The sequence below is a fragment of the Hyperolius riggenbachi genome, chromosome 3 (assembly GCF_040937935.1).
Source record: "Hyperolius riggenbachi isolate aHypRig1 chromosome 3, aHypRig1.pri, whole genome shotgun sequence".
In the NCBI taxonomy this organism is placed as follows: domain Eukaryota; kingdom Metazoa; phylum Chordata; class Amphibia; order Anura; family Hyperoliidae; genus Hyperolius; species Hyperolius riggenbachi.
In genome coordinates, this window is record NC_090648.1 from 358,871,677 (window position 1) to 358,896,297 (window position 24,621).

The 24,621-nt window shown below is 48.8% G+C and overlaps 1 protein-coding gene across 3 annotated transcripts in view; it reads left to right on the top strand.

The window, feature by feature from the left end:
• Positions 1–24,621, top strand: part of LOC137561539 (uncharacterized) — a 170,126-nt gene that overhangs the window by 87,738 nt on the left and 57,767 nt on the right. For 2 of the 3 annotated variants that reach the window (XM_068272851.1, XM_068272852.1), the window contains exons 6-9: positions 5,402–5,467; positions 7,700–7,747; positions 9,075–9,119; positions 17,114–17,161. In XM_068272851.1, coding sequence (XP_068128952.1) covers positions 5,402–5,467; positions 7,700–7,747; positions 9,075–9,119; positions 17,114–17,161 — 207 coding nt within the window. The remainder of the gene's footprint in view (positions 1–5,401; positions 5,468–7,699; positions 7,748–9,074; positions 9,120–17,113; positions 17,162–24,621) is intronic. The other variant, XM_068272853.1, reaches the window with a different exon arrangement.

Consider the following 24,621-nt stretch of genomic DNA (forward strand, 5'->3'; position numbering starts at 1 on the left):
CAACTTAGCACACAAATTAATCTTGCCCCCTTTTCTTGCCACCAACAGAGCTTTATGTTGGTGGCATCTGATTGCTGCTGCAATGTTTTTTTTTATTATTATTGATTTAAATATTTTTTTTTATATAAAAATGTCCTTTAAATTCCTTCCCTCACTCCCACCCTCTGAGTGCCAATCAGTGTGATCAGATCTCATAGGCATTAGTCTATGAGAGCAATCACTTCTTGAGCCTCTGCCCTGTACAGTAGATCGCAGCACTGTACTAAGAAATACCAGCTCTTTTTTTAAAAAATTTTACAGCCTGTCAGCCGCTGAACACGGAGCTCAGTGTGCGAGGGTTCCCTGCTAATCCCCGCTTACTGCTCTTGACGCCGTTCGGCGTTAGGCGGTCCTGGGGCTGCTACCCTCCCGCCGCCGATCCGTGTTGCGTGGTCTGGAGGGTATTAAAAGGCAAGTAAAATAAAATAATTTTTAGCAAAAACCACAACCCAAAGAAGCCTAATCTGGCAAAAAAAAAAAACAAGGTATAGGTCATTTTAGTGTTATAAGTATTGTTGAATTTATTGGTGAATGAATGGAAGGAGCATGAAATGCGAATATTGCTTTGGTTTTTAAGGGGAAATAACTGTGGTTTAGTCCAAAAGCACTAAATGAATGAGAAAAAAAATGTATTAGTCTCATCATTCCAAGTATACATCAATTACATAATGAGCTGCGTTTGTACAAATACTGTACATGCTTTTATCCTTTACACTGCTCACACTTTTCAACAAATTCTTATTTAAACACTTTTGTAGTTTAACGTTATGCCTTTGTTGGTACCTAATAATTCTATACATTATGTTGTGTATATATTATTTCTTGATCATTTTGATCCAGGTATAGGGATCTTTTCCCTACAAAACTCTTTGTGCTATACAGTAGCTTGTTGTTTTAATTAGTCATTTTTGTTTAAGTCCACTAGATGGCAGCAGACCTCTATCAAAACTTCCGGGTTTTATTATTCAGCTTGTCACTAACTGTCCCCTCAGAGGGGCTCACAATCTAATCCCTACCATAGTCATATGTCTATGTACGTATTGTGTAGTGTATGTATCATATTATAGGGCCAATTTAGGGGGAAGCCAATTAACTTATCTGTATGTTTTTGAGATATGGGAGGAAACCAGAGTGCCAAGAGGAAGCCCACACAGACACAGGGAGAACCTAAAAACTCTTTGCAGATGTTGACCTGGCTCGGATTTAAACCAGGGACCAAGCGCTGCAAGGCAAGATCACTAACCACTACGTCACCGTGCTGCTTTTATTTGCTTTGTCTCAGGATTCCTTTAAAAATAATAATTTCCCTTTCACAATCCAATTATTACAATTCCATTCTTGATTATATCCTCCAGAGTAACCCCTCACATAATTATTTCATTTACATGGGCTCTTTGCCCCTTGCCACTAACACTCCCTGCCAGGGATTGTTACCACATTTTTCAAATAAATTGTGTCTTTGGTGGTAGTACTAAGCCCATGACCACTATCACGCTGGTACGTGATGAGGTAACGTACAAGTTTATACACAAACTATAGTACGTAAAGCGTAGTCAGGATCAGGCCGTAATCGTGCACAAGTCAGAGATATCAAGTTGCAGAGTAGCTAAACAAAATCGTAGTCAATCAAGTAGAGTCATACACATAGGTCAGATGTCAGTCGTATAGTAAGGATCAGGCAATAACGAAGTCAGGGACAGGCCGAGTCGAACACGTGTATCAGATGTATAAAAATGGAAAACCGAGAGCCCAATATAGTGTAGTATGTCAGGAATGTTTGATAGAATGATAAAGTGAGAAAATTTATACTCACAAACATGGGTTACCGTCCAGGTAACCACTATAAAGGCAGGTGAGGAGATAAAGCCTGTCCTCACTCAGGGCTAAGAAGTCGCTCTCTGTAGATCAGGAAAAGGAGGTAGCACTCCCATCCACCAGGAGTGGACGCAATGTATTTATATGTTTAACAGAGGCGCCAGCAGGATAAAAGTTCATAAAAATCATAAAATGCTTGGAGGAAGTGGTGGGCTTGCCTCCCAAAAAGCAGACAAGACGTCCTGTTATTATATAAGTGAACACATTTATTATACGATACCCCAAGGGAATTGCAACGCGTTTCGCAGGTCAAGCCTGCTTCATCAGGCAAACAAAGGGGTTAACAGGAGATCTGTAGTATCGGGAGTAGCGCCTCGTGTATCAGATGGCAGTGGTACACAAGGATCAGACTAGAGTGAGGTCAAGAGGCAGGCAAAAGGTCGGTAGGTACACAGATAAGTACACAATAGATGTTACTTCAATAATATTACTAGAATATTACAAATAAATTACAAAGTATATAACTACAAGAATAATACTGACTGACTAGAGTACATACCGTATTTCGCGCCGTATAAGACGATTCGGAATATAAGACGCACTCAGGTTTAGAGGGCAAAATCCAGGGAAAAAAAGATATAAACTAAACCTGGTGCGTCCATATTTCAGGAGCGTCTTGTACATGACCTCCCCCAAATGGTGTCCTCCTGTCTGCCCCCAGTGTCCTGATGTCTGCCCCCATGTGTCCTGCTGTCTGCCCCCATGTGTCCTGCTGTCTGCCCCCATGTGTCCTGCTGTCCGCCCCCATGTGTCCTGCTGTCCGCCTCCATGTGTCCTGCTGTCCGCCCCCATGTGTCCTGCTGTCCGCCCCCAGTGTCCTGCTGTCCGCCCCCAGTGTCCTGCTGTCCGCCCCCAGTGTCCTGCTGTCCGCCCCCAGTGTCCTGCTGTCCGCCCCCAGTGTCCTGCTGTCCGCCCCCAGTGTCCTGCTGTCCGCCCCCAGTGTCCTGCTGTCTGCCCCCAGTGTCCTGCTGTCTGCCCCCAGTGCTGTCTGCCCCCATGTGTCCTGCTGTCCGCCCCCATGTGCCTGCTGTCTGCCTCCATGTGCCTGCTGTCTGCCCCCATGTGCCTGCTGTCTGCCCCCATGTTCCTGCCCCATGTGCCTGCTGTCTGCCCCAATGTGCCTGCCCCCATGTGCCTGCTGTCTGCCCCCATGTGCCTGCCCCCATGTGCCTGCTGTTTGCCCCCATGTGCCTGCTGTCTGCCCCATGTCTCTGCCCCCATGTGCCTGCCCCCATGTGCCTGCTGTCTGCCCCCATGTGTCTGCCCCCATGTGCCTGCTGTCTGCCCCCATGTGTCTGCCCCCATGTGCCTGCTGTCTGCCCCCATGTGCCTGCTGTCTGCCCCCAGCTGTCTGCCCCCATGTGCCTGCTGTCTGCCCCCAGATTTCTGTCCCCCATGTGTCTGCCCCCAGGTTTATGTCCCCCATGTGTCTGTCTGCCCCCGTGTTTCTGCCCCATGTGTGATCGCCGGGTCCCCCCTGCTGGCCCCTCTCCTCGTGTCCCCCCTGTGTGTTCTCGCCGGGTCCCCCTCTAATTGAGAAGCGGCAGCAGGGAATCTCCGACTTACGAACGCCCGCCGATACGAACCGCGACCCGCCGTCTGGGATTCCCTGCCTGTGCATCCTGCTGTGGCCTCTCCTCCCCCTCCTTGCTTGCCCCCCTCCTCGTGTCTCCAATGTGTGTGCTTGGGCCCCCCTAATTGAGAAGCGGCAGCTGCTTACCTCCTCCATCTTGCCCGCGGCGATTGAAGACATCTGGCTTCTGTCGGGCGGCTTCCTCTAGTGCCGGCTTGTAATGACGCGTCATCGATTACGCGTCATTACAAGCCGGCACTAGAGGAAGCCGGCCACAGATGCCGGATGTCTTCAATCGCCGCGGGCAAGATGGAGGAGGTAAGCAGCTGCCGCTTCTCAATTAGGGGGGCCCAAGCACACACATTGGAGACACGAGGAGGGGGGCAAGCAAGGAGGGGGAGGAGAGGCCACAGCAGGACGCACAGGCAGGGAATCCCAGACGGCGGGTCGCGGTTCGTATCGGCGGGCGTTCGTAAGTCGGAGATTCCCTGCCTTTGCCGTATAAGACGCAGGGACTTTTTCTCCCCATTTTTTTGGGGGAAAAAGTGCGTCTTATACGGCGAAAAGTACGGTATATACTGTGCATCTACACAATATATTAACGTAGCTCAAAATACTGCTAGCTTGGCCAAGAACCAGCGAACTGATTAGTATCAAGGCCAGTGAGCAACTAACTCACTTGGCCTAATATACCCAAGAGGCAAGGCAGACCCAGCCACCAGGATGACAGCCCCTCCTGTCAGACACGCCTCCTCAGCCTGTAAAGGCTGCTCTGCCCTACGTGTGCCCGACAAGAGGAACTGCGCGTGCGAGCCCCTTGCTGCATCGCCGGAGGGAAGTCGGGGACGCCTCCAGAGGACGTCGGAGGGATGCCGGGGATGCCCTGAGAAGACGCTGGAGCAGAAGTCCCGCTGTCGGAGACGCCGCGGGACCCGCCGGAGGAAGGTAAGATTGTTACAACCACTGTGGAAAGTACAAATATGCCCATCTGATTTGTGAACCAGAGTTGCATACCCCTTTTCTGATGCATGGTGCCTTTTCTGAAGACCTTATTCCCATTAAGCTCATTTGTATCATAATAACGGAATAAAACTCAGGTTTTAAAATGCGTGACTAACGGTGCCCGAAGTTTGAGGACCACTGGGATAACCAGTCCAATTCAACTAAATGGCTGACTGACCAGCCCTGATCAGTTAACCTTCCTGGCAGTAAGCCCGAGCTGAGCTCGGGCTATGCCGCACAGGAGGATTTCTCAGGCCCTGCTTGGCCGATTTGCATCATTTTTTTTTTTGCAACACGCAGCTAGCACTTTGCTAGCTCGTGTTCATTCCGATCGCCGCCGCTCCGCGCAAAATCACCGCTAATCGCTGCGCCGTGCGCCCCCCCCAGACCCCGTGCGCTGCCTGGCCAATCAGTGCCAGGCAGCGCTGAGGGGTGGATCGGGACTGCCTTAGACGTCATGACGTCCATGACTTCGGTGACGTCATCCCACCCCGTCGCCATGGCGACGGGGGAAGCCCTTCAGGAAATCACGTTCTTTGAACGGGATTTCCTGATCAAAGATCGCCGGAGGCGATCGAAGTGGGCGGGGTAATGCCGCTGTAGACCCTAGACTCGCTACATGATTTTAAAAAAAAAATTAAAAATAGTGCTGCGCTGCCCCCTGGCGGTTTCTAATAGACCGCCAGGAGGGTTAATGCTTTTGTTTCGATTGGTACAGACCGTGGAAACTTTATAGTTTCTATATTTTAATGTTATTAGTGTCAATATTAGATATCAAGAAGTTATACATTATAATTTCAAAGCCAAATGTCATACAAACTGCTGTTTGCACTGGTGAAATAAACATATTCAATGTCTTCCCCATTTAAATATTTTTAGTTGAAGTTCTGCATAAACTGTATGTTTCTTCAGGAAAGTCGCGGTGTACCGGTCACTGAAATTGCCACTCCACTAGCTGAACAACTTAGAGTATTCCTGGTAAGTTTATGTTTTCGTTTAATGCAGAATTTTTTTAGTTATTAATACACAAACATACATACACAAACATAATATTGGCTTCTCTAAAAAGAAAAGAAAATAGGTCTATGTAATTCCCGGTTCATATTGGGACCACCCATGTCAATGTTCTGTGTTTTTTAAAATTTGTATAAAGCTTGTTGTAGGAATTCCAGCATCTATCTACTCCATAGGCCATTTAAACTCATATCTCAAGCTCCACTCATCATATACTCTGGCCCCATTATTCCCACCATGTTTCAGCTTTATTTTGTCTGGTTTTAGAGATCCAACGTGTAAGTTCTTATTACAAATAACTACTATAGTATTCCAGCATAAGAGGTTTTTTTTTTTTTTTTTTTTAATATGTCATCTCATCTGGATGGCTACTCCATGTTCTCTGAATTAGGAACTTTACCCCCAAGTGTATATACACAGGGGGTCCTTAAAACTTTTGCCCAGCTGTGAGTGACATAGTTAATAGAGCAGCGGATGTTTGGAATCTTTGTAACTGGATTTGGATGCAATGTATTTAGAGTGTGTGTACTGTCAGGACTTAATACTTATGTTTCTACGGATCCAGTATTGTATTGCATAGTTGTGTATATGGCTATAAAACGCAATTAGTTACCACCAGTCAATTCATAGTATGAATAGTATAAAATAAAGAAGAAGCAAGATGAAGAAAAAATAAAAGGAGGGGAGGGGAGAGATAGGGGGAAAGAGGGCCTCCCGCTAGCTTCCTCAGCTTTAAAGGGATACTGTAGGGGGGGGGGGGGGTCGGGGGAAAATGAGTTGAACTTACCGGGGCTTCTAATGGTCCCTGGCAGATATCCTGTGCCTACACAGCCACTCACCGATGCTTCGGCCCCGCCTCCTGTTCACTTCTGGAATTTCAGACTTTAAAGTCTGAAAACCACTGCGCTTGCGTTGCCGTGTCCTCAATCCCGCTGATGTCACCAGGAGCGTACTGCACCGGCACAGACCATACTGTCACCAGTATGCTCCTGGTGACATCAGGATCGAGGACATGGCAACGCAGGCACAGTCGTTTTCAGACTTTAAAGTCTGAAATTCCAGAAGTGAACCAGAGGCGGCGCCCAGAGCATCGGTGAGTGGCTGCACGGGCACAGGATGTCTGCTAACCCATAAGCATTACTCTCTTTACCGGATTAACACACGTATCACCTTTTAAATGATTAAAATATTTATAAATATTGGGGCATGGTCTGAAGTCCGTAGAGCGAAGATGTGTTTGAGACAAGCTCCCACTCCACAATCCTAAATAGCAATCTATGTCAAACCAGCATCCACACCAACTGCCATATTACCCCTATATGCGCACTTTACCTCACAGTGCTCACCTGGAGTCTGAGAAATGACTTACCAAGCATCAGAAGGCGCCTTAAAGGGATACTGTAGGGGAGTCGGGGTAAAATGAGTTGAACTTACCAGGGGCTTCTAATGGTCCCCGGCAGATATCCTGTGCCCACACAGCCACTCACCGATGCTCCGGCCCCCGATGCTCCAGCTGGCTGACCTCATCTTTTCTTCCTGTCACCGCTGTACTGCGCATGCGTGTTCTGGGGTGGGGCATGAAGAGAAACATTTTATTCCCGATATGTGTCCAAGGTTTTTTTTTTTTTTTTATTATTTTATTTGCTATAATAGGTAAGCAGCAGTGAAGGAAGTAAAGTAGAATGTAGACAATAGAAGTCTCCATTAATTACCTCAAGAAAGATTTGAATTGTGTCTCACTTCTCAACTGACAACGTTGGAAGATATTTGATCCCAGTGCAAGTTGTGTTTACAATGCTGATTAAATGCTTACACATATTGGGCTTGATTCACAAAGCGGTGCTAACCTACTTAGCACATCTAAAGTCTTTAGACACGCTAACCAGGGTGCTAAGTAGGTTAGCACCGGATTTCTCATTCAGATCGCGCGCTAACTTTGCGCGCGCAAAGTTTTACGCGCACAAAGTCTTACGCGCGCTAAGTCCCATAGGCTTTAATGGGCACTTCGCGCGGAGCGCCCTGCGCTCTGTGCAGTACGCGCGTAAAGTTTTACGCGCATAAAGTTTTGCGTGCGTAAAGTTTTATGCACGAAAAGCTTGTTTAGACGTGCTAACAGGGTTTTCACAGGCGTGCTAACAGTTAGCACTGCTTTGTGAATCAAGCCCATAATGTATTTTGTTTTTACATGTACCACAGAAGAAAGCTGGCCTCTCCAAATATCTTATGGGAAAGCTTTGTGGACTGGTATGATATCTTTTAATTACATTTCACATGTTAAAGGGATCCTGAAGTGAGAGGGATATTTATTTCCTTTTAAACAATACTAGTTGCCAGGCAGTCCTGCTGATCAGTTCTAGCATCAGGAATGTGAATTGCACACCTGAAAACAAGCATGTGACTAATCTAGTCAAACGTCAGTCAGAACAGTAGATCTGCCTCTCACTTCAGGTTTCATTTAGTACTGTCATAGTTTATGGCACATTGCAAACGTTTTCAGAAGCATGATATTTTCAAGGGATTTGTGTCACTCTGGTTCATGTTAAACAATTATATAGTAGTACGCTAGAATTCTGTATGCACTGGCATGTGTGCGTGGGAAGGCATCTATTTAGCCACACCTCACACAATCAACCTGTTGTAGAGCACCCATCTGACCTTTGTTGTTCACGGTAAAACAAAGAATGACCATTCTGGTTGAGATCCTGTTAAAGCGGTATTGTCTCCATAAAAATCAAATTTCAACAGCAACTGGTCTGAGTGTATTAAGTGATAAAGATGCTAATCCTGCATTCAAACTTGCAAAACTTGTTCTACTGTTATGATTTAAAGTTATCAAATACTTTAGGAGCACTAGCCCTTTAGTAGTCAGTGCAAAACAGTTGAATGCTGGGGGTTCTTTTTATCTATAATATATTCATCCTCTTCCATTTATTTCCCTGCCTCGCCTATCTGAAACATGATCCTCTGCTCACTTGTGTTTACAAGCAAGGCTGAGGTGACTCAGCGATTGGAGGAGGAAAGAAAAAAAAAGACCTTGCAGTTCCTAGTATACACCTCAGTGGGAGTGTCTGAAGACTCTGTGAGGAGGGCAGCTAATGAATACACAATGAGCAAGAGAAGGGAGGGGGGAAACAAGAGTCAGGGAGGATATAAGGTCAGTGTTAGCTTAGCAAGATAGCCACTGCCTATAATTGGATTTTCTACTGTTCCTTTATAAAAGTCACAGTAATCATTATGTGGATAGCACAATACATCTGTTATGTAAGTAGAACTAGTATTTATCTACTTATATATGTGTTTTTATTTCTAGGTTAGCATAGGTGTCGCTTGTTCTTTAAAAACTAGCATGTTATGCAGAATTTAGGTTCCTAAGCTTAAGTGGTGCTTTCCTTCCATCATCTGGTTTGGGTTAACATTCTTGATAATATAATTAATAGACACCCTGTCCTGCAAATGTATGTGCCTTTTTACATCAACACCAAAAACTCTGATTTTTTTTATGTACAGTATGATGTAGAAACTTTTAGCCTCATAACATTTTATAATAAATATTTTATATTTCTTCCCCCAGTTAAATAATGCTCTCAGCCCAAGCTGTCTACCTGAAATCTTGGCGGTATGTAAGACTTTATGTGCATTATTAATATTAATATTACTACTATAATCTACCATCATCTTCCATATTGTTGTGCAGTTGGATGGTACATGCAATACAATTAGGAGTATAACAAAGATAATACACAAAAGGCTATATATAGATATAGCTATATAGAGATACAGGAATTTCAGGAAACAGTTGCTAGAGCACACCATACAATCTAAGGGAATTATAAACGTTTTACTTTCCATAACATTTGTAGTGCAGTAGATAAGGGGGGTGAGCTGTCACCCTAAATGAAAAAAAACACAGAGACAAAGGGATCCCAAAACAACAAACAGGATTAAAAGGCGCCCAAAGGATAATAAAATGAATTAAATCTATAAAATAAATAAGGTTTGAGGTAGCTTACCTTAATGAAGACAAATTCATATATACTGTAAATGAATAATCTTTAATAGCACTGGCAATGCGTTTTGCGGGTCTCCCCCCACTTCCTCAGGCCAAATCGAGTGCCAGGAATAGAGCGCCTTTGAGCGCTACCTTCAAGAAGCATTTTTGCCACTTTCCTGCAAGGTCCCCTCCATGTCATAAACCATACAGAATGACAATGGCATTCTGGCCATAACAGATTTACAGATTTGAAGCAATACAAGTTTATCTGTTCTGTTGCATTCGTTGGTTGTGGGAGAGTCATCCACTTCTAACTGGCTGCTGTGTTGGAGGACTTACTAATCTTCATGCACAAGTACGGCCACACATGTGCAGTAAGCCACAGCAGGCAGGCCTCTGCAGGCACGGCTGTGCTTGTGCATGGAAGGGAGCATGATCCAGATCTTCTAGAGGGTCCCGGTGAGCATTGGCAGCAATGAGAGGACACATGAAGCCTCAACAAGGTCTAGATGCTTCCCTCTTCTTAGGCATGTGATTTTTGACCCTAGGGTGTGCTCTGGGTTCATTGTCCTGGTGTAATAATAGAATCTATCAGCTCAGGCAGCAGTAGTTAACCCTCCTGGCGGTTTGGCAAAATCCGCCAGGGGGCAGCAAATACGGTTTTTTTTTATTTTTTTTATTTTTTTCATGTAGCGAGACGAGGTCTCGCTACATGATAGCCGCTGCTCAGTGGCATCCCCCCAGCCCCTCCGATCGCCGCCGGCGATCGGAGATCAGGAGATCCCGTTCAAAGAACGTCGTGACGTCAAAGGGGACTCCGATCCACCCCACGGCGCTGCCTGGCACTGATTGGCCAGGCAGCGCACGGAGTCTGGGGGGGGGGCGGCTGCGGCGACGCGTATAGCGGCGGATCGGCGGGTAGCGGCGGCGATCGGGCACTGCACGCAGCTAGCAAAGTGCTAGCTGCGTGCAGCAAAAAAAAAATTATGCAAATCGGCCCAGCGGGGCCTGAGCGGTGCCTCCCGCCTCCCGGCGGCATAGCCCGTGCTCAGCACGGGCTTACCGCCAGGGAGGTTAAAGTAGTTAAAAGAGATATAAACACTCGTGACATAAAATCCAGTTTTTGTTGGTTAGCCCTTTCAATATTTGAATAATACAGAAAGCACAAAGGCTTGCAGTTTACTTGCTTTATTTATTGCAAAAAAATTATTATCCACAATTTACACGATCTTCAATACATTCAAAGATATTTGTGCAGCAATGAGCTTTCACAGGATTGCAAAACGTATTCTGGTATAAGGAATAGAATTTTCATGTGAACAAGTAGCAACTTGTAGATGTGTAGGAAACCACAATTTGTATCCGTTTCATCTGAGTTATCGGATTTTTCTCCCCAAAATGTTTAGTAAGCAAGAAAGGCCTGATTTGCTGCAAGAGCAAACTTAGCTTGTCCCTACTCACATATTCTGCTCCTGGGGATTGTCTTTTCTCTTGGTGCAATTTATTCTCATTACAACTGAGTAGTGTTGGGCGAACAGTGTTCGCCACTGTTCGGGTTCTGCAGAACATCACCCTGTTCGGGTGATGTTCGAGTTCGGCCGAACACCTGACGGTGCTCGGCCAAACCGTTCGGCCATATGGCCGAACTAAGAGCGCATGGCCGAACGTTCCCCGAACGTTCGGCTAGCGCTGTGATTGGCCGAACGGGTCACGTGGTTCGGACCCGAACGCGCTCTGATTGGCCGAACGGTCACGTGGTTCGGGTAAATAAATACCCGAACCACGTCATATCTCCGCCATTTGTCTGTGGGTTTAGCTTTGGGTAGGCAGGCAGGGTAGTTCGCGCTCCAGCCACGCTAGCCAGGGTCCCCCCTGTCATTGTGTCACTGCTGGGAACAGTAGTACACCGCTTGCTCAGCCACACTATATAGCATTCTGTTTACTGCCACTCTGTGTACCTCGCTCAGCCACACTATATAGCATTCTGTTTACTGCCACTCTGTGTCTGCTGGGAATAGTAGTACACCGCTTGCTCAGCCACACTATATAGCATTCTGTTTACTGCCACTCTGTGTACCTCGCTCAGCCACACTATATAGCATTCTGTTTACTGCCACTCTGTGTCTGCTGGGAATAGTGGTACACCGCTCGCTCAGCCACACTATATAGCATTCTGTTCACTGTTCTGTGTCTGCTTGGAATAGTGGTACACCGCTCGCTCAGCCACACTATATAGCATTCTGTTTACTGTTCTGTGTCTGCTGGGAATAGTGGTACACCGCTCGCTCAGCCACACTATATAGCATTCTGTTTACTGTTCTGTGTCTGCTGGGAATAGTGGTACACCGCTCGCTCAGCCACACTATATAGCATTCTGTGCACTGTTCTGTGTCTGCTGGGAATAGTGGTACACCGCTCGCTCAGCCACACTATATAGCATTCTGTTCACTGTTCTGTGTCTGCTGGGAATAGTGGTACACCGCTCGCTCAGCCACACTATATAGCATTCTGTTTACTGTTCTGTGTCTGCTGGGAATAGTGGTACACCGCTCGCTCATCCACACTATATAGCATTCTGTTCACTGTTCTGTGTCTGCTGGGAATAGTGGTACACCGCCCGCTCAGCCACACTATATAGCATTCTGTTCACTGTTCTGTGTCTGCTGGGAATAGTGGTACACCGCTCGCTCAGCCACACTATATAGCATTCTGTTCACTGTTCTGTGTCTGCTGGGAACAGTAGTACACCGCTCGCTCAGCCAGAGTATATAGCATTGTGTTTACTGCCACTCTGTGTACACCGCTCAGCCAGACTATATACCATTGTTTACTGACACTCTGTGTACACCGCTCAGCCAGACTATATACCATTGTTTACTGACACTCTGTGTACACCGCTCAGCCAGACTATATACCATTGTTTACTGCCACTCTGATTCTGCTGGGAACAGTAGTACACCGCTCGCTCAGCCAGACTATATAGCATTGTGTTTACTGCCACTCTGTGTACACCGCTCAGCCAGACTATATACCATTGTTTACTGACACTCTGTGTACACCGCTCAGCCAGACTATATACCATTGTTTACTGAAACTCTGTGTACACCGCTCAGCCAGACTATATACCATTGTTTACTGCCACTCTGATTCTGCTGGGAACAGTAGTACACCGCTCGCTCAGCCAGACTATATACCATTGTTTACTGACACTATATAGCAGACTATATAGCATTGTGTGTACACCGCTCAGCCAGACTATATACCATTGTTTACTGACACTCTGTGTACACCGCTCAGCCAGACTATATACCATTGTTTACTGCCACTCTGATTCTGCTGGGAACAGTAGTACACCGCTCGCTCAGCCAGACTATATACCATTGTTTACTGACACTCTGTGTACACCGCTCAGCCAGATTATATACCATTGTTTACTGCCACTCTGATTCTGCTGGGAACAGTAGTACACCGCTCGCTCAGCCAGACTATATACCATTGTTTACTGACACTCTGTGTACACCGCTCAGCCAGACTATATACCATTGTTTACTGCCACTCTGATTCTGCTGGGAACAGTAGTACACCGCTCGCTCAGCCAGACTATATAGCATTGTGTTTACTGCCACTCTGTGTACACCGCTCAGCCACACTATATAGCATTGCGTACTCTGCCAGTCAGTGTGTATATTGCTGGGATCAGTAATACTCCACTCACCGTCAACCACTATATGAGCTCAACATGAGTTCCCCAGAGACCTCCGCTGTGAGCAGCACTCCCAACAACAGCAACAGCCAACGCCCCACGCAAGCTATAACATCCACCCCAGCAGCCAGTGGTCAGCAGCAGCCCTCCCCGGAGGAGAACGTTGTGTCCATCAGTCCATCGCCAGAGCGATTAATGAGGGCTGCCATTGAGGAGATGATGGGGCCTGATGTGGAGGAGGAGGTCTGGCTCAGGCCAGCATCCCAAGTTAATGTTGAGGACGATGAGGGGTCTGTGTCTGGGGATGTTGGGGTGGCAGAGGTGGTGGGTGGGTCAGACTCAGGAGAAGAGTTGTATGATGAGGATGATGATCGGGACCATCTGTATGTGCCTCAGAGTCCGACCCCGGAAAACATGTTGTATCGTGTGTTTAGGTACTAAAATCTGCGTTCCCTCCCAGTAGTGTTGGGCGAACAGTGTTTGCCACTGTTCGGGTTCTGCAGAACATCACCCTGTTCGGGGTGACTATATAGCAGACTATATAGCATTGTGTTTAATGCCACTCTGTGTACACGGCTCAGCCACACTATATAGCATTGTGTTTACTTCCACTCTGTGTCTGCTGGGAACAGTAGTACACCGCTCACCCGCCACTGTATAGCATTGTGCTCTGTGTCACTGCTGACAATAGTGGTACACCGCTCACCCACCACTGTATAGCATTTCTGTACTGCCACTGTACTGCTGCCAGTCAGCGTGTACTTTAAGGATAAGTGAAATGAGGAAGAAATCCGGTGAAAGAGGGAGGGGCAAGGGAAGAGGTGTTTCCCCTGACGGTTCACGTACAGGCCACAGGGGAGCACCCAAGAAAACCCACTCAATACTGCCCATGTTGTCCAGGACAACAACCCTCACAGATCCAAAAGAACAGGACCAGATAATTACTTGGATGACCTCTCAAGCGTCCAGCAGTGGGTTAAGCAGCACCAGCACATCACGCACGAGGTCCGAGTCCTCAGCCAGTTAAAGTCTGGGCTTTCTTTGAAGACTGCACTGAGGATGTTACCATGGCGATTTGCAAGGTGTGCAAGACCCGCCTGAGCAGGGGGAAAAGTATTAACAACCTCTCCACCACCAGCATGAGCCGCCACATTCTATCCAAACATCCCACTCTGTGGGCAAACGCGGCAGGACAGGGTACCACCAGCAACACTGCCTCCCTTGGGTTCACCAGACTCACCACCAGACCCGCCTCAGCAGCAGCAGTAGCCCAGCCATTGCGTGGTTCACAACATTCACAAACATCAGACGATGCTGACACTGTCACTTTCCGGACTAGTGCTCTTGAGGTCTCCCAGTGTTCATCAAACACAACAACCAACAGCCCTTCGGTGTGCAGCGCTACGGTTGAGTTGTCTGTCTCTGAGATGTTTGAGCACAAGAGGAAATTGCCAGCAAATGACCCCCGGGCCGTGGCAGTAACAGCCAGCCAGCATAGCCAAGCTTCTGGCCTGCGAAATGCTGCCATATCGAGTGGTGGAGACAAACAGCTTCAAGGGCATGATGTCAGTGGCCATCCCACGTTACGTTGTTCCCAGCCGCTACCACTTTGCGCGCTCTGCAGTGCCTGAGTTGCATGAGCACGTGGTCAGCTAAATAACCCGAAGCTTGAAGAATGCCGTTGCCTGCAAGGTTCACCTCACCACTGACACCTGGACGAGTGCGTTCGGCCAGGGTCGATACATCTCCCTTACCGCGCACTGGGTGAACCTTGTGGAGCCTGGCAGCGATTCCTCACCTGCTACGGCGCGGGTGTTGCCCACGCCGCAAACAGCTGGATAACAACAGCAGCACCTACCTCTCTGACTCCTTCTCCTCCAACGCATCTCAAAGCTGTACCTCATCCGGAAATGCTAACCCAGCACCAGCAGCAGTAGGATCGTGGAAGCAGTGCAGCACAGCTGTTGGCATGCGTCAGCAAGCGTTGCTGAAGCTGATCTGCCTTGGGGATAAGCAGCACACAGGGGAGGAAATTTGGAGGGGAATAAAGGAACAGACGGATTTGTGGCTGGCACCGCTGGACCTGAAACCGGGCATGAAGCTAGACACCTGGCACGAACTGGCAATGTACGCAATAGAGGTGCTGGCTTGCCCGGCAGCCAGCGTTATGTCGGAACGCTGTTTCAGTGCTGCCGGAGGCATCATCACAGATCGGCGTATCCGCCTCTCCACAGAAAATGCAGACCATCTGACTCAAATTAAAATGAATCAATCCTGGATTGGAAACGACTACGCAACACTCCTGGACCCCAACCAAGTAACATGACCGATGAACATCTGGGATGGTTTAGCGTTTCCGGTCCCTGTTTATTGAACCTCTCATCTGTATTACATTTATGACTGCATGGCGGCAAAAAGCATTGCTGCTATATCCGCACGCTTTTTGTCCTCATGCAAGGCCTGGGTTGTTGTGTCTCACAAAGCGTGGCCTTCTCCTCCTGCGCCTCCTCCTGTTCCATCACGTGTGCTGCTGCTGCTGCTGCTGCTGCTGCTGCTGGGTTACCGTTGCCGGTCCCTGTTTATGGAACCTCTTATCTTTATTACATTTATGACTACATGGCGGTACAAAGCATGCTATCCGCACGCTTTTTGTCCTCATGCAAGGCCTGGGTTGTTGTGTCTCACAAAGCGTGGCCTTCTCCTCCTGCGCCTCCTCCTGTTCCATCACGTGTGCTGCTGCTGCTGCTGCTGCTGCTGGGTTACCGTTGCCGGTCCCTGTTTATGGAACCTCTTATCTTTATTACATTTATGACTACATGGCGGTACAAAGCATGCTATCCGCACGCTTTTTGTCCTCATGCAAGGCCTGGGTTGTTGTGTCTCACAAAGCGTGGCCTTCTCCTCCTGCGCCTCCTCCTGTTCCATCACGTGTGCTGCTGCTGCTGCTGCTGCTGGGTTAGCGTTGCCGCGTGGTCCCTGTTTATTGAACCTCTTATCTTTATTACATTTATGACTACATGGCGGTACAAAGCATGCTATCCGCACGCTTTTTGTCCTCATGCAAGGCCTGGGTTGTTGTGTCTCACAAAGCGTGGCCTTCTCCTCCTGCGCCTCCTCCTGTTCCATCACGTGTGCTGCTGCTGGGTTAGCGTTGCCGCGTGGTCCCTGTTTATTGAACCACTTATCTTTATTACATTTATGACTGCATGGTGGTACAAAGCATGCTATCCGCACGCTTCTTGTCCTCATGCAAGGCCTGGGTTGTTGTGTCTCAAAGCGTGGCCTTCTCCTCCTGCGCCACCCTCCTCCTGTTCCATCACGTGTGCTGCTGCTGGGTTAGCATTACCGGTCCCTTTTCCTGGAACCTCTTATATGTATTACATTTATGACTGCATGCCGACAAAAAGCATGTTACCTGTGCAAAGAAAACAGACATTTCCCGCATTTAAAAGACAGTTTTCCCTTTGAAACTTTAAAATCGATTTTCTCAAAAACTATAAGCTCTTTTTGCTAAATTTTTTTTTCCTCTTGTACCCACTCCCAAGGTGCACATACCCTGTAAATTTGGGGTATGTAGCATGTAAGGAGGCTTTACAAACCACAAAAGTTCGGGTCCCCATTGACTTCCATTATGTTCGGAGTTCGGGTCGAACACCCGAACATCGCGGCCATGTTCGGCCTGTTCGGCCCGAACCCGAACATCTAGATGTTCGCCCAACACTACAACTGAGCTACAACATCCCTCTTTTAAGCCTTTCAGTTCTGTTGTGTTTTATTGTATTGTGTCTTGAACATAATTCTATGGGTTTTCTGCTCTCTAATTTTCCTGCTGACCCTTTGAAAAAAAAGAAGGAAAACAAAAGAAGGAAAGAAAAATGTCACAAGCTGTGTTTTTTTTCCTCTCCCTATTTTCTAGACTGATTTGCTACCAATAATGGTAGACATGCAAGTATCTGGATCTAAAGTAAGAAGTACATACTTTATTATATAAATTATTATATGAAATACCATTGTGCATATATTTTATATGATGGCTTCGCTTTAAGAACATCAGGCATAAAGGGTAACTTACCTAGGTCTTCTTTCAGCCCCCTGCAGTCATCCTGTGCCTGCCTACACCATGATTCTGCAATTTTCCAATCACCAGCAGCATCCTCGATCGTACTCGCATTGCTGGGAGAATTTTGCACATGTGCAGTAAAAAAAAAAAATGCACTGTGCATGCATGAAATGTTTCCAACCACAGGAGCACAATCAGGAGGCACGCAGACCAGGGCCGCCCATCCAGCTGGCAGAGGGGAACAGCAGGTGATTGGATCATCTCAGAATCGCGTTGAGGGCATAGGATGGTTGCAGGTGATTGGAAGGAGCCCCAGGTAGTTTAAACTGTTTCTTTTCTCCTGGTTTAGGTTCCCAGTAAACAAAACTAGAAGTGAAAGGACTATAGTGTTTGTCATTGCCACAGATTTCATACAATTTCACACGGTCAGTAAATTTCCTAACAGACCGAGCTGAAGGTGCTTACCAAAGTATAGACAGTCAGTGATGCTCGGATACCCCTCACTCACTGAGTCGACTATTCGGCCGTGGTTGAAAATAATCCGGAAATGGCGTGATTCATTTCCGGTTTTGAAATGGACTCATGGATTCGACCCAGATTTTTCCCGTTAATGAGGCAATCAAGGAAATTCACGGGCATGATCACGGAAAAGTGGAACAGCTAATAGCAAAGCCCCCATACATGGCGTATGAGAGGAATCGGCGCTAGAGACTTGGGCGCAGGATACAGCCGGTATATGGCTGATCCTGCTGCTGCACAAGTTCCCGGCTGTGTTAAATACTATTCCCCCTCCAGGCAGCCATGGATGGTGGGGAATGAAATAATTCAGCAATTGCTGGAAGCCAAATTATTGTGTTTTAAAAGTAACTTCAGCTCCATCTTTTGACGGAGTGCACCAGGTGCCAGGCTAGGTGAGGGTGGCAGGTGAAGGCAGACGGGGAGGACAGCGGGAGGCAGCGGCTATACGTCCGCAATTGTTGTGTATAGAGTGCTTTTTAATTTAAATTTATACTTTTTTCCTCTGAAATTTTTGAAATTGATTTTCTCAAAAACTATAAGGTGTTTTTGAAAAAACATTTTTTCCTCTTGTTTCCCGTTCTTCAACATATCTGGAAAACTTGGTGTTCCTACCATGTAAAGGGGCTTTGCTAATAACTGTTAAAGTCGGCTGGAGATAATCACAAGTTCATTTTTACCGTGAATTCCACGATCACGACTGTGATTGCATTCCGAATATGTGTAATCACGGAATTTTGCGTGGCCAATATCCGTGATCCAGAATCGATCATGGTGTTGAATACCGAAGCCAAATAGTGAGAAAATGCTTGTGAATCACAGCTAATCCGTCATCACGGAAAATATCTGCCCATCACTGCAGGCAGTCATTAAAAGGTATGTACACCCACTAAATAAAAGTTGATCAGAGGTTGATAATGACCACTTCAGCTGAGGATCTTTCATTCACCTATAGTGTGTGTACAGTGTCTGGCCAATTTTGCTAAAGAGAATCTGTATTGTTAAAATCACACAAAAGTAAACATACCAGTGCGTTAGGGGACATCTCCTATTCCCCTCTGTCACAATTTCACCGCTCCCCGCCGCATTAAAAGTGGTTAAAAACAGTTTTAAAAAGTTTGTTTATAAACAAACAAAATGGCCACCAAAACAGGAAGTAGGTTGATGTACAGTATGTCCACACATAGAAAATACATCCATACACAAGCAGGCTGTATACAGCCTTCCTTTTGAATCTCAAGAGATCATTTGTGTGTTTATTTCCCTCTGCAGCTATCATCCACTGAAGTGTCAGGCTGTTTCTTCCTGCAGAGTGCAGACCAGTGGTGCTCAGCAGAGCTCGAATATTCGAGTAGCTCGAATATTCGAGCTCTTTTTCAGCTATTCGAGCTCGGTATTCGAGCTCCGAATAGCTGGAGCTATTCGAATGGGCTATCCGAGTACACTCGAATAGCCCATTCACTATTCGAGCTATTCGAGCAACCCGGCGCTATTCGAGCTCGGTACCGAGCTCGAATAGCGTCATAGCCCAGATTGATGTCCTTAGAGCCAATCAGAGGGCTCCCAGGCCCTCTGACGGCAGCCAATCACAGAGGGGGACCCTGGCCAGCCCCTACCCTATAAATAGCGGCCGCCATGTTCCGTTTCTCCGTGCTTGCCTGAGACTTGTACAGAGAGAGAGTTGCTCCTTTGTGCTTTGGCTTAGCAAGAGCTCTATTGTGGTCATTTACCTAGCGTTTTTGCTCACATACACCTCCTATACACACCTATATTGTTGTTAGTTATTTAGACATTGTATTTTAGTTAGTAGCTTGTGTGTTACATTAGAGACAGGCAGCTGCTGCAAGCTTACAGGTTTAGGCCTCAGGGGGGCCTTGCCTCTGTGGGCAGCTGTCCTCTGTTTATTTCTCTCATCTATACCAGTATTTCTGCTGTCCTTTACTAATAGTATTGTAGTTATACTGTACTAGGAGTAGGACACTCACTGACTGTCACTGTTTATAGGCTACTAGTTAGCTCCTGCGTGTGTGCACTCACTCACTGTCTGTGTGTACACACACTCTATTTCCTTCTGATTACTGATAGATTATTGTTAGTTAGTTGTACTTACTTACTACTTACTCTTACTGTACCCGTAGGGACACTCACTGTCACTGTTCATATAGGCTACTAGCTCCTGCGTGTGCGCACTGCACTCACTGTCTGAGTGTACACACACAACACACACTCTATTTCCTTCTGATCGCTGATTGATTATCGTAATTAGTTAGTTGTACTTACTGTTACTACTTACTCTTACTGTACTAGGAGTCTAGGACACTCAGTCACTGTCCATAGGCTACTAGCTCCTGCGTGCGTGCACTCACTGTCTGAGTGTACACACACAACACACACTCTATTTCCTTCTGATCGCTGATTGATTATCGTAATTAGTTAGTTCTACTTACTTACTGTTACTACTTACTCTTACTGTACTAGGAGTCTAGGACACTCAGTCACTGTGTTCATAGGCTACTAGCTCCTGCGTGCGTGCACTCACTGTCTGAGTGTACACACACAACACACACTCTATTTCCTTCTGATCGCTGATTGATTATTGTAATTAGTTAGTTCTACTTACTGTTACTAATTACTCTTGCTGTACTAGGAGTCTAGGACACTCAGTCACTGTTCATAGGCTACTAGCTCCTGCGTGCGTGCACTCACTGTCTGAGTGTACACACACAACACACACTCTATTTCCTTCTGATCGCTGATTGATTATCGTAATTAGTTAGTTGTACTTACTGTTACTACTTACTCTTACTGTACTAGGAGTCTAGGACACTCAGTCACTGTCCATAGGCTACTAGCTCCTGCGTGCGTGCACTCACTGTCTGAGTGTACACACACCACCCACACTCTATTTCCTTCTGATCGCTGATTGATTATTGTAATTAGTTAGTTCTACTTACTGTTACTACTTACTCTTACTGTACTAGGAGTCTAGGACACTCAGTCACTGTGTTCATAGGCTACTAGCTCCTGCGTGCGTGCACTCACTGTCTGAGTGTACACACACCCACACTCCATTTCCTTCTGATCGCTGATTGATTATTGTAATTAGTTAGTTCTACTTACTGTTACTACTTACTCTTACTGTACTAGGAGTCTAGGACACTCAGTCACTGTGTTCATAGGCTACTAGCTCCTGCGTGCGTGCACTCACTGTCTGAGTGTACACACACTAAATTTACTTGTGATTACTACTGATTATTGTAACTGCTAGTTGTACTTCCTGACTGTTACTACTTACTTACTGTACTAGGGGACACTCACTCAGTCACCTCACCAACCAACCCACTCCATTAAAGTACCCCACTTTTCACCCGCCCTTTTAAAAAACTTTTGTCTATACGCCCAAAACATTGAAGATGTCTGGAAGTGGCAGCCAGCGCGGTTTGGGCAAGGGGAAGGGCAGCAAGGGAATCAGGAGGAGAGGGAGCAGCATTGTGGCAAGCCGCGGCCGCGGGCGCGCCACCATGCACAGTTCCGCAGCAGCAGCAGCAGCGTCAGTGGCTAACATTCCTCCCATAGCCACTGGCCGTGGACGCCTTGGGCGCCGCCCAGCAGGAGCATCTGCAACTCACGCTGCAGAGACACAGCAGCAGCAGCGTGTAGCACCTGCTCCCATTTTCCTCCAGCCGGGTCGGAAACGTCCCATTGAGGAAAAGGATGCAGACACTGTGGTGCAACTCATGACGGAGGATGAGCAGCCCGCCATCAGCTCTGCATCCGAGGCCTCCACCACCACCACCACCACCACCCCTGTTCGCAGCAGCCGCCCAGCAGGGCCTGGGGAGGAGGCCAGTTCACCATCAGTCGCCGACCTGTCACTCAGCAGTCTTTTTACCCCAGGCACCATCAGGGTATTGTCTGCTGTTGTTGGCGATTTTGAGGAGGAGATGCTGATGGGCACTTTGGGGGAGGAGGGATTGGACAGCAAGACTGTGGCGACAGTCAAGCGTCCCATCCATGCATCAGGAGAGGAGTTTGGGGGGTCATCATCCCAGCAGGACATGTTTCAGGAGGGGCATGATGATGATGACCCAGTGACAGACAGAGACTGGGTGCCACCACCTCCAGGGGATGTCGTCCTCAGCAGCTCTGAGGAGGAGGAGGAGGATGCGCTTGTGGGCCTTCCAAGGAGGCGCATCATTGCAAGCATTGGCAGCGTCCCACAGCCTGCTGGTGTCTCAGGCTCAGCAGCAGCAGCAGCAGCATCAGCCAGTACCACCACCAGCCGCACCCAAGCCCCCCCCCCCAACCACCACAGGGAGACAGGCAGCAGCGCTTCCATGCCGTAGGGGGATGTTTCTGTCACCAATCTGGCGGTTTTTCACCATGCCCACTGTGTACAGCAAGTACGCCACTTGCAACCACTGTCAGCGGAAGTTGAGCAGAGGTGCAGACCCCTTAAAGTTCAGCATCAGCTCGCTCATCAACCACCTTGCGGCTAAACATTTCCACCAGCATGAGTAGTTCCAGAGGCTGAAGGCATCTGGTGCTGGCAGTGGCACCACACCCATCACTGCACAGCCTTCAGCAGCAGCAGCAGCAACAGCAGCCACCCGCCCTCCTGCTCCTCCAGCAGCACCAGCAGGAGTGCGGAAACGCACTGCTCCTCCCCCCTCTGCAACTCCTGCCGCCGACACTGAGGCCTGTTCTGGCAGCCAGTCCTCAGTGGCCTCCTCTGCTGTGTCTGCTGATTCCCGTGTCAGCAAAAGGCCACGCCAGAGCCTTTTGAGCGAGTCCTTCCAGGGGGTGGTTAGGGCTCTGCCTCCCAGCAGCCGTCGCGTGCGGCAGCTGAACGGCTTGCTGGCACGGGCCATGTGCTCCCAACTCCTGCCGTACACGCTCGTGCAGGAGGGGAGCGACATTCGTGCGCTGCTTGCTTGCGCAGCCCCAGACTGGCAGCTCCCCAGCAGACACTTCTTTGCCCGCAAGGCCATTCCTGCACTGCACCGCTTTGTGATGGCCAATGTGGAGCGAGGGCTGGAGCACGCGGTTGGTGAAAGGGTCCACGTCACCATGGACTCCTGGAGCAGCCGCTTCGGGACAGGCCGCTACCTGTCCTTCACTGTCCACTGGGTCAGCTTGGTGGAAGGGGGTGAGGATGGGAGAGCAGCAGCGGGCACAGCAGCAGCAGCAACACAGTGGGTGGTGCCACCCCGCAGGGTCAGGGGAACTGCAGCAGGTTCCTCCGATCCTCTGCCATCCTCCGGCACACCTGGCCAAACCCCCCGCCTCAGCAGCAGCGTGAAGGCCCGCCACTGCCAAGCGCTGCTGCACTTGGTCAGCCTTGGGAAGACCAAGCTGACGGCAACCCATGTGTTGGCCAAACTCCAGGAGCAGGAGAGGATTTGGCTGACCCCCAGAGGCCTCAGAGTCGGAGAGGTGGTGGCCGACAATGGGGCCAATCTGGTTGACGCAATAGACAGGGGAAACCTGACCCACATCCCCTGTCTTGCCCACGTGCTGAACCTGGTGGTGCAGAAGTTCCTGCGCACCTACCAGGGGATGGGCGAACTGCTGGAAACGGCAAGGAATGTTGTGCGTCACTTCCGGCGCTCGGCTGCAGCCTGTGCGAGCCTGGAAGACGTGCAAAAGGAGCTGGATCTGCCACGCCATCGGCTGATCCTTGACGTTCCGACTCGCTGGAACTCCACCCTGGCGATGTTGGAGCGTCTGGTTGAACAGAGGCACGCTGTCAACCAGTACCTTGCCCTGGCCACTGTTTCCGCAGCTCAGAGAAGGGACAAGACCAGCAACATCCCGTCCATCGTCCCCGATGATGACTGGAGGCACATGCAGCAGGTGTGCTTTGTGCTGGCTCCCTTCCTGCAGGCCACAAACATGGTGAGCAGGGACCATGCTATGGTCTGCGAGTGGGTGCCCCTGGTTTCTCTGCTGAACAGGGCCCTCGATGCTTTGCTGGAACAGGGAGCGGCAGCCTTGGACCAGCAGGAGCGGCAACCAGCTGCGCAGTCCACCTCTGAGGGGGAGGAGGAGGAGGACTTGGTGGAGGTCCCTGACCTGGCTGCTGATGAGGGGGATCAGCACAGCGCAGCTGAGTTGGTGCGGGGGTGGAGAGAGGATGAGGCGGCAGAGGAGGAGGATGAGGACAGCACTGACGTCGATGTGCCAGCAGACGTGGCCCGCCTCTTCCCAATGGCAGCGCACATGCTGACGTGCCTGCGCAGGGACCCCAGGGTGATCCAGATGAAGCAAAGGGAGGACATCTGGATCAGCATGATGTTGGACCCACGCCTCAAGGGGAAGTTGAGCCAGTTCCTGCCGCCTGCAGGAGGAGACCCAGCGCAACAAATAAGGAGCTTGCAGCAGGCCCTTGTTGAGCGCTTGGAGGAAGCCTTCCCCCAGCCTTCCACCCCCACTGTCCAGCAGCCAGCACAGAGGCAGCAGCAGGTGCCTGCATCCAGCAGCAGCAAGCGCCCCACAGACCTGCTGTCTCTCAGCCACGAGCTCTACAGGACTGTAGAGGCTCCGGCAGCAGTGACTAGAGAGGAGATGCATGCAGCAGCATCCTCCTCCGGTCACAGCCAGCGCCTGACCCGCATGGTGGCTGACTACATGGGGTCGTACAGCGGGCTTGACAGCGATGCCCCTGTTGATCCCATGGAGTATTGGGTCAAGCGCATGGAGATCTGGAGCGAGCTGGCGCAGTACGCCCTGGAAGTGCTGTCCTGCCCCCCTTCCAGCGTGCTGTCCGAGCGCTGCTTCAGTGCAGCTGGTGGCGTGGTCACCGAGAAACGCTCACGTCTGTCTCACAAGTCTGTGGACAGACTGAC